The sequence below is a fragment of the Aedes aegypti genome, chromosome 1, assembly GCF_002204515.2.
Source record: "Aedes aegypti strain LVP_AGWG chromosome 1, AaegL5.0 Primary Assembly, whole genome shotgun sequence".
Lineage (NCBI taxonomy): Eukaryota > Metazoa > Arthropoda > Insecta > Diptera > Culicidae > Aedes > Aedes aegypti.
In genome coordinates, this window is record NC_035107.1 from 305,958,016 (window position 1) to 305,976,233 (window position 18,218).

Sequence of the window (18,218 nt, forward strand, 5' to 3'; positions counted from 1 at the left end):
CTTGCAACAATGTTCAACATGTATTTCGATAAACTGCTTCTCTCTCACAGCGTAAGAAGCAAAGCGTCGTAATTTCCTAGATATCTACAATAAAAAAAAATGGTAGTTTTGTGTCATAGTTTTCGAAGAGGAGCAACAAGGCGAGAAGCGAACATTTCCTCTATCTCGTGTGTCTCGTGGAACGTCTCACAAAGGAACGAAGAAAACCTAAACCGCGTTACGGGTAATACGAACTAGGAGGCCGATCGACTCTGCTGGAGAATCTGTGCCAGTACGATCAGGGCGAAGGAGGAAATTATGTAGATCCCTCCGGGAATCGAACAACGGACCGAGTATTCCGGATCTACGGGGGAAGGAAATAGTGCCAATAGGTCAAAGTTGACTAATGTAGCCAATGGGAATAAAAGAATGAAGTGCACTTACCCAGTTCCTCCTGCTGGAATTTGGAAAGGTCCGTCTCCGAGACGGAGTCGAAGTTCAGACAGCGATCCACTGCGATTTTCCACTTACGGAACTTCATATCTCGATCTGAAACATTGATGAGAAAGGCATTAGAACGGTGATTTCCCGAAATATCTCGGATCCACTTACGACTAGAATTGAGGGCCGGCGAGTACTGATCGGTCGGCGGAATGCAACACGCTCGGAACTCGTCCAGGGTGAGTATCTCCATGGCCAAACCGGCGGCCAGCATAGTTCCGAGGCAAGCCGGTGTGGAGGTTTGTGGCCGCTCGATGCTCACCCCGCACAGGTCGGCAAGGATCTGCATCAGGAATGGCTTCTCGCTGAGATCCCCACCGGCCACCAGCTTCGTAATGGCCGGCCAAGTTCGGCAGTCTTTGGTGAGTGCTTCCAGAACTTCGCGCACCTGGAAGCAGATGGCCTCGTAGGCGGAGAACAGGATCTGCTGGGCCGTAGTTTGGAGCGTCAGGCCGAACAGCATTCCCCGGGCTTTGTACCGCCAGTAAGGCGTGTAGTAACCGCTGAAGGCCGGTACGAGAATTACTTCGTAGTTTGGGTTCTTGAACTTGCTGGCCTCGCTCTGGAGAGCCCCAAACGATGAACTCATCGAGCAGACCGAAGACAGCAGAGCCGACGGCCCTCCCGGATCACCCAGGAAGCTCTGGGTCAACGACCCATTGTGATTGGAATCGCTTGGTAACTGTAGATTGTCGTGCAACCAACTAAGAGTACTTCCCGCGTGGGGAATGGCACCTTCCAAAGCGTAAAACGTTTTCGCCTTCGGACCCAGTTTGAAGGCCACCGTCGATAGTAGTCCATTGTCCGAGTCGATGATTTCCTGAGCCGTGTTGAACAGCAGGAACGATCCTTCGTCGACGTTACAGGTCAGCTGGCCGGCGCTGAGACACATTTGTCCGACCAATGCCGCTTGCTGGTCGCCCATGCACTGGAAGATATTGAAATGATTAGCTTTTAACATCGATTCGCAGGTCTCTTTCTAACAAGTCAATGCAAGTCCTGGAAATCTTAAAAGATTCAGTAGGTTCTTCCGAAACGTCTTCTCCGATTACTCTGGGAATAGCTTCAGGAGTGCTTTTGATGGTTTTTTCCAGAGATTTACACTGAAATACTTTCAAGGACTCCTACAGGGATCATACCGAAAATTCCGCTAGTATAATATTTGTTTTTACTTATAATACCATAAAGTACCCATATTTCGCGCGCGCTCCTAATTTCGCTCACTGACATTTTAAGAGGAAAATAACCATCATCGTTTTACAAATTTTCAAAACCAGTTTTTTGCTCAGAATTGACGCGATGTTCAAGAAAATCTATCATTGCATTTCACTTGGTATCTATAATGCGATGATAGATTTTCGTTTGGATTACTTCAAATTTGAATTAAAAAAATGGTTTTCAATTTTTGATGATTGCTGATGATTGACTGATGGATTCTTGAGTCTTAAACATATTTTGCAAAAGAAATTTTTGTTGACTAATATTTTGAATAATTCTACTTCAGCCATGATTACATAACATATAAATATATAGTCCAATATGTATCAACAAATATGGATAAAATAGCAGTGAGCGAAATTAGAAGCGTGCGCGAAATATGGTAGCATCACGGTACCAAATATTCGTCCAAAGTTCTTTTAGCGATTTTAAAGGGATTCTCAGTGGAATGAATGAATGAATTGTCTTTATTATCGAGACTTTCAGCCCTTGGCTGGTTCGTCTCTTTATTCTCAGTGGCATTTCTCCAAAATTTGTACCAGAAAACCTATGAACACTCCAAGCGGCTATCCCAAAAAGTCTTCCATACAGACTTCTCCAGGCGATCCTCCAAAGATTTTTTTTACAGGCGTTCTCACAAGAAAACCAAGATTTATTTCAGTTTCTACGTCGATTTTTCAATTATTCTTCCAGCCATTTTCATATGCATTCGGTCAAAAAATTATCCACAGTTTCTCCTAAGAATTGCTCCAAAAATTCCTCTAAAGATTGTTCCCGGGAATTTTTTATTTCAGGAACTGTTCTATTTCATCCAAAGATTGCTCCTTTCAGATTACAGTTCTTTCAAACATTTCTGGAGTAAATTCTAAATAAATTTCCATGGATTTTTCAAGAGTTTGATCAAGGTTTCATATCAGTAAATACCACAACCATGCTTCTAAATGATCATGATCTTGAGATACGATTTTCATGAACCGAAAGTCGCCATCTTGTTTTTCAGGCCGCCATCTTGGATTACAAAATGTTTAATTGACAGTAATTTTCAACCTGAACAAAATTGTAGAAAAAATCTTCCTGTATAGTTTGTGTATAGTTTGTATGCTCACTAGCGCCGCCTAGCGGTTGAATTCCCAAAAAAATAGGCTCACCAAGGGGTAGTCCTTAAACTAGGCAACAACTTTGCTGCAGACATCGTTCTTCTATCTAGTAAAAATCGTAAGAATGTTCAACATTGAAGTAAAACTAGTTTCAACAACTACTTGGAACCTCCATCCAGCGGGCGGTGATGTGGAAGACGGCTTTGCAACCCACTTTCCTACTCAAAATGCACCGTGATGCCATATTAAAAAATGGCAAATCATGCGTTTAAAATTTTCGTTGCCTCCAATTTTTGTAACTCGTTTATTTGAAGAGCTACTAGAAAGATGTGTTCTAACGAAATCTTTACTGTTTCATGCCCTAAATTATCAGCTAGGGAGAATTTTAGTACGTCCTTAAAGTATCTATTTATTTTTGAAATGGTTCGTTTCCCCATACTGAATAAAATTTATTTGAAATGATTTAATCATTTTCCCATACTAAACTTCAAGTCGCTTGCCGAGTAGCTAAACGAATGTTTAGAATTTTTAATTTTGCAGGGTTTCGTTGGGCCCATTTGCTACCATTTATAACTTTGCGGATTTTCAATTTCGAAAATTTGCCAAAATCGACAGGGCCTACTGGAGCATCATGCCAACTTTAGTGCGAGCAACCATGTCGAAACCCATCACAAGAAATGCCGGTTTCCTGAAGTCGTTGACTACGGGACTGAAGGGGCTTAAATTATCTTTAAGTAATATTTGCCAGTTTTTAAGGAACTTTGAGGATGATACTTCCGCTTCTCAAATCAATGTTCGTCTTGAAAAGTTAGAATCGTTAGAATGTAATATCATTACTACGATGCGAAATCGTTTCTAGCGGATAAGGCTCAAATGTTCCAGAGTAATTACATCCAGAATCAATCAATTCTGTCTGTTTCCACTCTACATGGCGTAATGGACCAAGTTCGAATGCCTCAAATCAAACTTCAATGTTTTGATGGTAATATCGATGACTGGCTGAGTTTCAGGGATCTCTACATTTTCTAGGTTTTTTTTCTCTACCAAATTTCTGGTTTGAAAAACAACAAACATTTTGATTTTTTCAAACTAGCTTGATTTTTTTCCGTGTTATAAGTGTTTAGGTTGATAATTAGGCCACGCGACGCCTCTGGTAACTATTGATAAACTATCAAATATGTACTATTAAAAATAAATAGATTTCAGTTCCTAAAACATCCTAAGGTACAGCGGGGCAAGTGGGAACTAAAAAACGATAATTCAAACGAATCGTTCAATAAAATTTTCAGTTGTAAATATTTTTCAAATCCAACAGCACAATTACATTTTGGCAACATATTTGCTGGTGTGTGCATGAAACTGATCGAATAATTTCGAAATTGTGAAATCCTTGGAAGGAAGTTTTAGAATGAGCCATTTGACGCAGTTACATCGCTAAACGGGGCAAGTGGGACACATCCAGTTTCATACGTCAATCCACATCAGTAAGTCAACCATTACAATAATAGGATTGATAAATCATAGATTTTTAATTTCGAGTACATTTTTGATGTACATAAGGGATCAACCATAAAATACATAACGCTTTATGAAGAAAATGTGTATATAATAGTATGTCACCTCCCATTTAATATTACCTGAAAATTTCTCAATAAAAGCGTAAAAAGGAATAAAACATGTTCAAAATATATAATTTATAAGTTGTTAATTAAAAGTTAGAACATAAACAATCAATAATTGACGAAATTATAAATATGTTTTGTTATTATTTATGTGCATAGTAAAAAACCGTTTAATCGGGTGGAATTGTTTTCTGTCACCACAAAAAGTTACATGAACCACATGGTAATAAAAATTACAATATGTTTTGAACCTAATACATTCCTTGTCATTGTATCTTCAACTTCCTAGAAGAATACCGCCATGAAAAACTTTTCCCAAGTGAGCTATGACGAAACGCCCCACTTACCCCAGATTCTCACTTGCCCCGGGGTACCTTACTGCACATTCTAAATTTCAGAATAAGATGACTTTTAAAATAGACGGAAATTAATTCATTAAAAACGCACTCTGCAGGATAGTACTGTAATAGTAGTTTTTGCAATTTCTCATCGTAATAGGCTGTTTTTCATCACGCCATTCTGTCATGAAACGGCCTACTTTCCTGCACTGAAGTATGCAGTGTGGGAAAAGTCATTACGCAACTGTAAACAGTGCTGTAATGATTCATTACGCAACGCTTTCTCATTACGCAACTGTTTTGAGTTAACCATTTTTTCAGAAATTGTAAACTAATGGTGAATGCATTCCGATATAATTTGTGATACCCTCAAGTGGTCTTCTACGAAATTGCAAAAAATGTTGTACGTAACTCGTTGCAGAACTCGATTTTTACAGCACTCGTCGTAATTTACGACTCGTGCTTTAAAAATCCTCTTTCTGCAACTTGTTCCGTAAACTACTATTACTAATGAATTTTACAGCACGAGTCGTAAATTTATCCTACGAGGCCGAGTAGGATAATAGGGTCCTAAAGCCCTGTCCCAATTTTAGTGCCAAACGCTTAAGTTTAGGCCAAAAACACATGTTTACTCAATTTTCTAATGTTTTCCGTTGGTTTAAGCCCAAAAAACATTTTTTTAGATTTTGTCACATCTATTGGTTAAAACTCAAATTTTGGGTGTATTTTGTTTTCCGTGTCCCTTACGAAATGTCAGATAGGAACAACCCCAGTGGTCGAACTAAAACCCCTGTGGTGTTTTTGTCGACTAAGTGAACGTCAAACATGATCAAAAGTGTCAAGGTTCATTTATGGACCAAATTTTTAAATTAAAGTTTAAACATGATATAGCCATTATTTGAGCGGGAAAAATTGCTAAAGTATTTACAATAACATGCTTTTTCGTGTTATTAAATAAAAACAAGATTTCATTAAAAATTTTTAGGACCCAATTACGACGAGTGCTGTAAAAATCGAGTTCTGCGATGAGTTACGTACAACATTTTTTGCAATTTCGTAGAAGACCACTTGAGGGTATCAAAAATAATATCGGAATGATGTCACCATTATTTTACAATTTCTGAAAAGTGTTTTGTTATGACTCATTACGCAACTCAAAACAGTTGCGTAATGAGTCATTACAGCACTCGTTTCAGTTAGGTAATGACTTTTCCCGCACTGTATACTTCAGTGCAGGAAAGTAGGCCGTTTCATGATAGATTGGCGTGATGAAAAACAGCCTATTACGATGAGAAATCGCAAAAATATTTTTTTTTTTCAAACATACTCATATTCTATAAAAGTTCTTTTCCTATGATATCCTGTGCTCTCCAAAACCCGATAATAAAGAGACCATCAAGTTGGGCAATATCGATTCGTAGAACAATCGATTCGTAGAACAATTACAACTGCAGTTCAAGCGACTATCAAGGAAGCCATGAAAACCAACTCAGTATCGAGATATGGAATATCATTTAACCCGTATAGGCCTGAGTGAAAGCAAAAATACTAAAACCATTACCACGCAATGAATACTTGACGTATTCAAATGATTTTTGTCAGTATACTGGCCCACATATCTAATTTCTAGATGGGGGACATTTGGGACATTTTGCATAAATAATTAAGATCTAATATTCAACAACAACAGATGCGGCCACTTGGACTTAATGCCCTGAAGAACCGGCTCTAGATTGGATAGGTACTTAACCGTTTCAAATCTCTAGAAGTATAGATCGAGCATAATAGTTCACTAAAGTGCGTTCCCATAAGCTTGGCACAGATGTGGAGACACAAATTGTGCACTTTATCATAAATTTGAGGCATCCCGGGGACCCGACAATGGTCATTTGTAGGATTAAGTTAACATAGTTATTAAATTTAATCGATTATCAGAAGGTTTACGCTGATGCGATTTTCTTGAAACTTCTTGATAGGGAAGGTGTACCGGTGTTCGCCATGTACCAGTTATTCGCCACCCCAGATTTTATACCGTTTTACTACATATATGGTTGCCAATTTTTTAGTGTTCGCTAAATTGCTTTAAGATGATACGGAAACATTCTTGGAAACCGCAACATTTTCTCAGAAAATAATAGTAAAAAATCATTTTCCTTAAAATTTTTGCTCCTTTGCACCTATTTTTCGCCACCTGTTCCTGATTCGCCACCCTCGATAAGAAATCAACGTAAGTGTCGAATTCAAGAATCGAAATTAAAATCGTGGCGAATACTGGTGCAAGTGGTCCAGTATTCGCCACCACCACTTTCAATATTAAAACAAAGTTTCTGATTAGTTTTTATATTTTCCCTGCTGAGCATGGATTGAAAGCTTTCGTTTGATGTATTGATAGTAACCAAAGGTCTTTTGATTCATAAATCAACAATATTTTATATTATAATATTGAATACAAAAATATATTAATTACAGTTAAGGCATAGAATAGGGAGTCATAACTGCTTCTCAGTTTTATGTCACTAAAAGCGGAAGAAAACCGAAGTGAGTGCTTCGTGAAGCCCAAGCAGGACAGTTCGGTTTTGCGTCGTCCGATAGCTTTTGCTCACGGTTTCACGCGTGTTTTCGTCGCCGGAGAATTTTTTTTCTCCTGTTTTGGAGCGTCTTGCTGGGTATGTATTTGGGAAGGCCCAAGCAAGACGGTTTGTTTTCGGGACGCCAAGAAGTTTTGCTGTCAGTGTCAGTTTTGTGTTCAGTCGAGAATGGATTACCAACTGGTGAGTTCGTTTCATGCTTATGATAACACATTTTTTCTTGAAAGCGTAACTTTTATGTAATATTAAAACAAACATTGTATGGTTCGTCCCTATAAGTGTCGGTATTATGCTTTTTTCTTATACAATTTCAATATACATATATTTTTCTCTTTTTGAAAATTATTTTTTGAATTGTTCGACATTGTGAATGTTGACGTATTTTCTAAAACTTTTCAAACAAACTATGTATGGTTCGTCACTACAAGTGTCGGCATTATTCCTGTTTCATATAATTTAAAATATATACATGTGATTTTCAGTTTTCGTCATTAATAAAAACGTCTTTTGAATTGTTCGACATTAGATGTTGACGTATTTTTTAAAGCTTCTACCAAAAACTTCTCGAGACAAAAATAAAAAACTAGCTTTATGGATCGCATCACCGACCAGAGGTGACTCCCAGATCTTTTCCTCCCTCACTAATAAACACCCTTCCCGTGGTGATTGTGGAGATGCAGAGGTATTCTCGGTCTCTAGAAGCAACAATCATTACACCCTAACATTCCTTCCCCATCCCAACTGACTGTAAGGACTTGGCCGGCGCCGTTATTGATCAATAATATTAGATCTGCTAAAATTGCACTTCGAGAGTAAGCGGTTCCCATCCCTTATTCATTTGGATCGTAGTGCAATTCTTTCCAGTTCCGATCAATCATGGAGTAGCAACCATTGACATGTACAGTCAGTCTATGCTATGCTATGCTATGCATGCTAAAAGCGGAAGAAAACCGAAGCTTGACAATTTTTACAGAAATTAACTAACTCGTCTCTGAACTATATTTCAAGTCACAGTATAGGTCGAACTCGATCATCCGGTGACTCGATTATCTAGGATTCGATTATCCGGAATTTTAGGCTCAATTATCCGGAGTTTGGTTTTTGATATTCTTGTTTTTCATTTTAATGAATAAATTTAAACAAATTGGTATTGCAATATAGAATATACAGGCCCATGACAACCATATATCGATACACAGTCAGGGTATCTACTCATTTACAGAAGTGAAATTCCCTAAGTTTTCCAGGTTTCAAAAAATAATTACAAGTTAAAGAAATTTTCCAAAACATACAAATAGTTAATTTAAGGTGAATAAAAACTTGTTTTTTCAAATGAAAAGTATCTTCGAAAATGAATTTATCTAGGAACAAAATCAAGAATGTTTATCCAATGATCTGAAAGGGCCTTTCTCATATCCTTTCTCTTAAAATGGGATTCAGATGTATGGACTTCATTGACGTACCCACAATATTTTTCTGGAGAGCGTTTTGCATTTTTTCTCTGGGGAAATTAAGGCTGGTAGTATGATGGTATTAGAAATAAATACTTTAGACACTTCTCGTTAAAAAAACGAGACCATACATATATTATGAATAATCAGAGATACCTAACAGGAAGCACGAGATGAGAGTTTGATTGCTACATTGAACAGACATTTTTCTATGTATGATTCTAAGGGCCTTTTTGGAATTTCTCATGACATTACCAGTATAACAGCTTGATTTACTATATATTTCTTTCACGTTTTACTCCGCAGATCTCTTCAGGAGTTTGTTTTGAAATTTTTCATGAACTTTCAAAATAATTCTTCAAAAAAAAAATTGTTTTATATGTACCTTCATTAATTCAATCTGGATTTTTTCTAAGGTAACCACATCAGGAATCATCCATCCAAAAATTATTCCATTATTTCTCTAGGACTTTCTCCAGCATTTCCGTTTAGAGTATCTTCAAAAATTCATAAAATAATTCCTCCATTTTGCTTTTTGAACAATTTTCATTGAAATCTTTATATATTTTCTAGTTATTTATCAATATTTCAAGCAATTTTTTAAGATTGTTTTGAAAAAAATAAAAAAAAAAATCTGCGTTGAATTTTAAAAGTGTGTTCTAAGTACGACTACCTTGAATTCCTTCGAGGATCTCTAAAAGACCTTCTAAATGTTTGATGAAGTTCATCCTAAAATACAAACAAATATTATCTTCAAATAATGTTCTACAAGACGTTTTGAAGAAAATAATTGAAGTATTTGGACCGAATCCCTGAACCTTGAATAAAGTTTTGAAAAATCTATGTAGATTGGGAAATTTTACAGAAAAAATATCAAAGCAGCAACAATATGTTGATGATATGCTGGAGACATTCCAAGAGAAACTTCTGGAGGAACTTAATGAGGAATCCTAGAAACAAATTTATCGAGGAGTTCTTTGAAAAGTTTATAATAGACATCATCGAATAACGCAATTCCTGAAAGTAATCGAGGATGAATATTTAAAAAAAAAACTTATGAAAATACCTGGAATAAATGAAAAAATCGGCTTAGGAATTATTGTAGGTTTTTGTGGAAAAGTGTCGAAACGAATAAACTTTTGTGGAAGCGTTAGAGCGCTTTAAGATTTTTGGACCAAATCCTGAAGAAATTATTCTAATCATCCATTGAAAAACCGCATGTAGCGTCCCTGAAGAAATTTATGAAAGTGTTTAAAAAGAAATCACTGGAGAAATTACTAGAAATGCTGAAGCATTCTGAAGACATGAGAAAAATATAATTAAGAGCTTGTGGAATAGTCGTCTAACAGGTTTTGTAGGTATCTCTGAAGCCTTTAGAATTTTGCACCAGGAGTTTATTTATTTTGTATAATAGGCGAAAAAACAATTTTGTACTTTTTTTTAAGTTTTCAACTTATCAACTGCTCATGAACGACACCCAACTGGAACTGTACTTGATTTTACCAATTTGACAACCTTAAGTTCTAAATCCTTGTTTAAACATGTTTTATATTGATTAATCAAAAATCGTTAAAAGGACTGACATGTTCAGCGTTTTGATAGCGGCGCACCCGACAAAATTTATGGTTGAGGAGATTTTTTGTCGCAAAAAGCACATATTCTACCATCTATTACTGTTTCAAAATAATTTCCCTGAGTGTAGCCGAAATTCCCTGAGAATTCCAGGTTTTTCCAGGTTGAATAAAATTCCCTGAGAATTTCAGGTTTTCCAGGTTTTGTTCTTCGTAGCCAGGATGTCCCGGGCGATAAGTGAATATCGCCCACTGTCAGTTGTAAGAACTGTGAAAATAAAGACCATTGTTTTGTTTAATTGTTTGCTATGGTTTGATTATCAATTTTTTATATTGTTAGATCAGCTAATAATGTGCTAAAAAGTTGAAGCACATTCAATATTTCGATGGTTTTGGAAAGAGAGCAAACATTAAAAGGCATCCTGCAAGCCTCCAAGCAAGCAATCAGTGATTTGATTGCGACACTTGCTCGAGTAGGGATCATAAACATTGAACAAAACTTTGCATTCTGATTGCACTCTCGATTCAAATTACCCGAAAATGAGTAAACACATGGAGATGTTGACTACGCTAAAAGTCGTCCCGTGCCATGGGCCTGAGAATATACAATATACAATATTAATGGTTTTTCAGTTTAGGACATAAGTAAGTAAGAAGTAAGGGTTTGAAAAACGGGATTTTTGTGTATGCTGGTCAATTTTTTTTTCTTCTCAAGACTCCGAATGTTACTAAAAACAATTTCTGGCTGCGCCACTGCACCATATAAATAAAATACAGTGAGGGTTATAGGGTCCTAAAGCCCTGTCCCAATTTTAGTGCCAAACGCTTAAGTTTAGGCCAATAACACATGTTTACTCAATTTTCTAATGTTTTCCGTTGGTTTGAGTCCAAAAAACATTTTTTTAGATTTTGTCACACCCCTTGGCTGAAACTCAAAGTTTGGGTGTATTTTGTTTTCCGTGTCCCTTCCGAAATGTCAGATAGGAACAACCCCAGTGTTAAAACTAAAACCCCTGTGATGTTTTTGTCGACTAAGCGAACGTCAAACATGATCTTAAATGTCAAGGTTCATTTATGGACCCAATTTTTAAATCAAAGTTTAAACATGATATAGCCGTTATTTGAGCGGAAAAAATTGCTTAAGTAGTTGCAGTAAGATGCTCTTTCGTGTTATTGAATAAACACAAGATTTCATTAAAAATTTTAGGACCCAATTGCCATTCAAAAGCCTGGAAAACCCGCGTAGGACCACAACTCGTATCGTCCGATTGCAATGCTGTCGTGCTTACGGAAGCTTCTCGAGAAGATGATCCTACATCGACTCGACAAATGGGTTGAATCGAATGGCCTTCTATCAGACACGCAATTTGGTTTCCGCAGAGGTAAGGGGACGAGCGATTGTCTTGCGTTGCTTTCTACAGAAATTCAACTGGCCTATGCTCAAAAAGAACAAATGGGCTCAGTATTCTTGGATATTAAGGGGGCTTTTGATGCAGTTTGTATGGATATCCTTTCAAACAAACTCCACCAGTGTGGACTCTCTCCGATTTTGAACAACTTCTTGTACAATTTGTTGTCTGAGAAACACATGAACTTTTCTCATGGAACCTCAACAACTTCACGAATAAGTTACATGGGTCTCCCCCAGGGCTAATGCTTAAGCTCCCTGCTTTACAACATTTACGTTAGAGACATAGACGATTGTCTCATGGAAAAAATTCCGTGGAATTCCAGATCAGCTCCGTTCGGAGCACATTCCCAAAATGTTTGCAAGCAAGTTCGGTCACGTCAATTGCGACAGAACGTTTTACACTGATGGGTCAAAAACAAATGATTCCACTGGATTTGGTGTATTTACTGAATTTCATAGCGCCGCCCATAAACTTCAAAACCCTTGCTCCGTATACGTCGCAGAACTAGCGGCTATACATTATGCATTAGAGCGAATTGCCTCTCTTCCCTCTGATCAATACTTCATTTTTACGGATTGCATCAGCTCCATAGAGGCTATTCGATCAATGAGGCCGGTAAAGCACTCCATGTATTTCCTCCGCGAAATACGATCTAAACTGAGTGCTCTATCTAAACAATTCTATACCATCACCTTGATTTGGCTGGATCCCTTCTCATTGCCCGGAACGGAGCGGACTCTTTTGCTAAGGTGGGCGCTATGGAAGGCGATATTTATGACAGACAAATCGCTTTCATCGTATTTTTCTCAATTGCTCGTCAGCAAGCCTTGATCAGTTGGCAACAAAAATGGGATGCGGGAGAATCAGGCCGATGGTTACATTCCATTCTCCCACAGGTATCAAAGAAACCATTGTTTAAAGGGTTGGACCTCAGTCGAGATTTTATCAAGGTAATGTGTCGACTGATGTCCAATCACTACGCTCTAGGCTCGCATCTCCATCGAATAGGGCTCAACAATAGCAATCACTGTAGCTGTGATGCAGGCTATCAAGATATTAATCACGTGGTGTGGGAATGCCCCGAATACGACTTTGTCAGATCTGTTTTTAGTGCATCTCTCAGAGCCCAAGGGAAACCAGAAAAGGAAGACATTAGAGATGTGTTGGGTAAACTGGACCTTGTGTATATGAAGCTTGTGTACAATTTTTTGAAACAAGCCGAAATCCATGTTTGATTCCTCCACCTTCAGCCCCCTCGGAACTCGCTTGTTGTGTCGTTACAGTTACGTTTTCGTTCTGTCCGCTTGAAGTTTGACGAGCAGCTAAGATGCCAGTCCGGAAAAGTTTTCGTCAGAAATGCATATCGACTGTGCCACTGGGCGTTGCATGGTAGTCCGTTGTCTAGTGTGGTGCTTCCTTCAAAGAGCGAATCGTCCACTGAAAGCATTAACGTGTCGGAGTCTTTTTAACGATTTTTTATCTGATTCATGTTGAACAACTCGTTTTAATATTAGAACATAGTATGCAGGGTGTCTACTCGTTTACATAAATGAGATTTCCTGATATTTCCAGGTTTTTTCAGGTTCTACAAAATAATTCCAGGTTTAAGAAATACTCAATTTCAGACATGCAAAAAGTTATTGACAAAATAATTTGCTTCATTTCGTTTCATGCTTCCAAATTTTTTAATGCATGTCGAAGCTATTTAAAGGTGGAACGATTTCAACTGTCAACTTTGTCAACTGAATTGTATTTGATACAAACCCTTGATTGTATTTGATAAGAAGACTCATTTTAATATCGTTTGTGAGAGCTCTGATCATCATTGTAAACTAAACGGAACCTTCAAGTGATACAGTATGCTTAACCCTTCAAGTATATTGATTACAGCGTACTTGTGCAAAAAACAGATAATGAACTACATATTCATTTTTGGCCCACGTTCAGTGAAGAAATCTCAAAAGGTATCCATGGGCAGTTTGGATACTCAAGACAGATAAAAGGGCGAAATAAACAATACTTACAAATGTTTGCGACAATATTTCACAATTAAAATACATGTCGTAAAACATGTTTTTCGATAAATATTTCAATTATTTTCAAAAGGAATTTCACCAGACATTAATTCAAGTATTTGCCCAAAGATCCAGATGTTACACCGAAGATTTACTCAGGCTAGGATAGATGGATGGATTTCTTTATTTGTGAAATTTGCACCACTAGGCTAGCTCACATCTTAAATGTCTCCAGGAGTTCATGAAGTGATTGTTTCCCATGGAATCCCTTCGAGAATTTTTCTAAGGAATTCGTAAAAGAATTTTGTTTTAGATATGTCAAAAACACGACCTTTACTGATTCTTTCGAATGTTTTCCAAGAAAGACCTAAGTCCTCCAAGATTTCATCCAGTGATTCTTCCATCGATTTTCCTTGGACATCCTCTAAGACTTCCGTTTAGAGCTTCTTCAAAAATTCAACCAGAAGTTTCTCCAAAGATGCATCTATGGATTTCTTAAAAAATGTCCTTCATAATTTCTTTAAGATTTCAACTTCAATTTTTCTAAGGATGACTCCGGGAATTACTCAGATTTCTTTAGGAATTCCTACAGTAATCCTTTTAAGATTTCTCAAGGAAGTCTTTACAGATATGTTCAAGTATACTTCCAGGTTTTTTTTAGGCTTTTCTGCCTGAAAATGTTAATGCAATTTTTCAGAAATTTGAGAAAATGTTGAATTTGTGAGGTATTTCTAAAGCAAATTTTAAAGCAAACTCTGATGAAACTTGTGTTAGTTTTTAAGTCACCCGGTTACTAGAAGAACTCATAGACCATTGAAGAATTTTTAGAAGATTTTCTTGTTAAATTGTTGGGATAATTGAAAAAAAAGAAAAAAATATGTGTATAATTTTCTGGTAAAATGGTACAGTGTTAATTAGTTTGAAAACTTAAACTTTCATCACTTTTGTAAGTTCCATGGGATTTAATGGGAAATGTTTTGAAGAACTGCATGAAAAACCGAATTTAATACTATACCATTTAATTCCACTAGAGTTTGTATCCTTTGACAAATACGCGTATTTCGACCTCTACTGAAAGGCAATCTTTAGTTTCGTGTACTAGACTCGACTGCAGTTGTAATCATTCGATGAAATTCTGGAGAAGTCTAGAAGAATTCTATGATGAAACACAGGGACGAGTTTGAGAGGAAACCTCTGAACAATTTCTTTCAAAAACTGTGGAATTGATCTTTGTGGTTTTTGTTGGAAAAAATACAGTAAACATTCTTAAAAGATCTCCTAGAGTAACAACTAGAAAATTCGGTTGAAGGATTAATGGAAAAATATCTAAAGAAAGTCCCCATATAGTGTTTCCTGGAGAAAATTCTGGATAAATTACTCAAGATCTTCTATAAAAATCTCTGAGAGAATAACCTAGAGAATTGGCAGAGGAATCTCTAGAAGAATTTCTGAAGATATCCTGATAGGAATCCCTGGAAGTATCCCAGAGGAAATCTCCGGAGAAACAACTAGGATTATTCCTGAAGGTTTTCCTCGAGAAATCTGAGATTAAATTTTTAAAGAATTAGTTGAAAAGTCTCGTAACAGTCACCAAAGGTTTCTCTTATGCCTACATCATTTAGCATCAGAATTCACTGCAAGCAAGATATGGAAAGTGACTTTAGAGACCATTTTGATAAAAAAAAACTTCAGAAACCTTTCATCAAAAATAGAGACAATCATGTCTTGGGAAGTCAATAACTTTTTACTGAACATCTAAAGGAGGGTTTTGATAGCGGCGCAGCCGAATATTTTTGGGGAGTCCTTACTGCCACAAAGAAATTTCCCTGATTTCCCTGAGAATTCCAGGTTTTTTCCAGGTTTAACAAAATTCCCTGATAATTCCAGGTTTTCCAGGTTTTTCCAGGTAGTAGACACCCTGGTATGGGAGTATTTTTCCTGACCTCAAGTGAAATTCCCTGACTCTTCAGGTCAAAAATGAAAGTCCAGGTAGTCGACACCCTGTACTTGGAAGAAATGCAGAAGTTTTTCGTTGCAGAAATTTATAAATAAAAATTCTCCAGATTTAATAAAAAAAAAACTGCTTGCATTTGTCGTGGAATTCCTGGAAGAAAAGGTTAAGGATAATTCCTGGTGTAATTTCGGAGCATTTCGTGTACTGATGAGTATCGAAATAGTAATCATCATCATAACCATTTTCTCAGAAAATACAACAATTGAGCTAAGGCAGGCTTCTTGAAGAAACCGCCCATTAATCCTGTTAGGCTTCCGGGCAGCAACTCGCCAAGGAAAAAACTGTGTTACCATAAGGATGAAACGAATAATTTTTCGCACTCGCACAACGCGAACTTAACACACTCTAGAGTCTAGAGCCTTTAGAATTTCTCATCAAGAAGAAATACAAAAATTCTTCATACCATTTTGGATAAAAAAAGAGACTCTACAGACCAACTATTGAAAATTGAGACTTTTTAGAGACTTGCATTAAAATAATGACCATGACTCTGAAAAGAGATCTGGTACCATAATGGGTTTAGCTCTGGAGCTAAGAGCTAAAGCTCTGCATTGAAATCTACTCACGCTTGCAATGGGAATGCCCCTCAACGGTCCCTCGCTGATGTACCCGTAAATCTCCGAGCAGCTCCGAATCTGCGGCAAAATGTCCTTCGGAATCCTGAAGAAATGACACAGCCGGTCATCCCATTGCAAATCCGCCAGATTCATCAGCATTGTCCTCGAGGCATTGGTTACATCCGTCACGTGAATCCCTCCGTTGACCCCGCCGGTCAAATTCCAAACGGCCCAACTGTCCAGCGTCCCGAACAGCACTTCCTTGCCTTCAACCTCTCCTGAGGCATTGTCCAACATCCAGCGGATCTTCCCCGCGCTGAAACAGTTCGCCAACGGCAGCCCACAGACCGCCTTCAGGAAGTTAATCTTCCCCTTGACCCGTGTCAGCAACCCTCCCACCAAACCAGAAGTCCTCGTATCGCACCATCCGATGGCATTACATAACGGCTCCCCTCCGACCCGATCCCACAGGACACTGGTTTCGCGCTGATTGCACACCCCAACGGCCACCATGTCCCGCAGATCGATTTCCAGCAGTTCCAGATTCTGCACCGCCCGCTCGATGCAGCACCGGATTTTGGCCCAGATCCGGGCCGGGTCGAATTCCACCCAGCCCGAGTGCGAGGAAATGACCTCCAGTGGTTCCTCATGGCAGGTCAGCACTTCGGCGTTTCGCGCCGCATAAATCTACGAGAGTGAGAGGAAGGTTGTTTCGCAATCAGATCGATAAGATAAGACCTTGAAGAAAAAGCCACTTACCAGGAATTTACAGTTGGAATGGCCCACGCTTAGGACTCCGATCAGCGGGCCAAATTTGCTGCGGGACGGTTCGTTCATTTTCTGCTGCTGTATCTACTGCTTGATTCTCTTACCGGACATTCTATAGGACGAAGGATAACGCAGCTTCTTACAAAATTCGCCAGAACAAAAATAAAATGATGACTTCACAACATTGCGTTTTCTTGCGCGTGAAAAACAATCGAAGACGAGACGCAGGGAAAAGGAAAAGTGCACTGTTTTGGTTTTTGCGAAGCCGACTGCCTGACTGAAAACTGACAGCCGAGTAACGGGAGAGCCGACCGCTGGACGATTCATCAGCTGAACCGTTTGGCGAACGGTTCAGCTGATGAACGAAAACAAAGTCGGGTGAATTTGGGCGGGCTCTCTGCTAGCGATTTAGCTGCCACCTGACGATGGGTTGTTAGCAAAACTCGAACAGGAGAGATCACGGTAAACTAATTCCACTCAGAATTTGATTGGGATTGAAATCTACAGTCTTTGTTCGTTTTTGCGATTTCTAGCAAAAGTTGAAGTTTGACAAAAGTTCTTTTTTTGGCATTACGTCCTCACTGGGACAAAGCCTGTTTCTAAGATTAGTGTTTAATGAGCACTTTCACAGTTCTTAACTGATAGCTTTTTTTTGCCAAATTTGCCATTTTTGCATTCGTATATCGTTTGGCAGGTAATATTATAACCCAGGGAACTCAAGGAAATTTCCATTACGAAAAGATTTTGGACCGACCAGGAATCGAACCCAGACACCTTCAGCATGGCTTTGCTTTGTAACTGCGGACTTTAACCACTCGGCTAAGAAAGGCCCTTGACAAAAGTGTCTTTTGGGGATTTTTTTTTAATTTCCGTACGGGTTTGAGCCGAAAGGTCTCAGATTTTCATGAAACTTTTTCCACAGGCAGGGCTCATCAATATATGAACAAAAAAAAAAAAAATTGAGAAAAATTCAGGGTCGCCTATTTTCCCGGAAAACTCAGTTGTAAATTTTTTGTTTTCCCCTGACACTACTTACTTTGAAAAATCATAACTCAAGAACGAAGCATCATAGAAACAAAGTTTTTTT

At 38.1% G+C, this 18,218-nt stretch overlaps 1 protein-coding gene across 1 annotated transcript; it reads right to left on the minus strand.

Annotated features, from left to right (window-relative positions):
- Window position 1: 1 nt before the first annotated feature.
- LOC5575229 (glycerol kinase) lies at window positions 2–17,415 on the minus strand. Its single transcript, XM_001655585.2, has 5 exons — window positions 17,123–17,415; window positions 16,373–17,050; window positions 592–1,408; window positions 424–528; window positions 2–343 (listed from the first exon to the last, which is right to left on the minus strand). Exons 1-5 carry the CDS (start codon window positions 17,198–17,200, stop codon window positions 234–236), a joined length of 1,788 nt encoding a protein of 595 aa, XP_001655635.2. The 5' UTR covers window positions 17,201–17,415; the 3' UTR covers window positions 2–233.
- Between the last annotated feature and the right edge of the window lie 803 nt (window positions 17,416–18,218).

Bases quoted from the DNA above. Each gene is read 5' to 3' on its own strand.
- LOC5575229 (XM_001655585.2), bottom strand. From the start codon at position 17,200: ATGAACGAACCGTCCCGCAGCAAATTTGGCCCGCTGATCGGAGTCCTA. The intron at 529-591 runs GTAAGTGGATCC...TCAATGTTTCAG, and splicing joins GCCGGCCCTCAATTCTAGTC to ATCGAGATATGAAGTTCCGT. The intron at 344-423 runs GTAAGTGCACTT...CTTCCCCCGTAG, and splicing joins ATTCCAGCAGGAGGAACTGG to ATCCGGAATACTCGGTCCGT.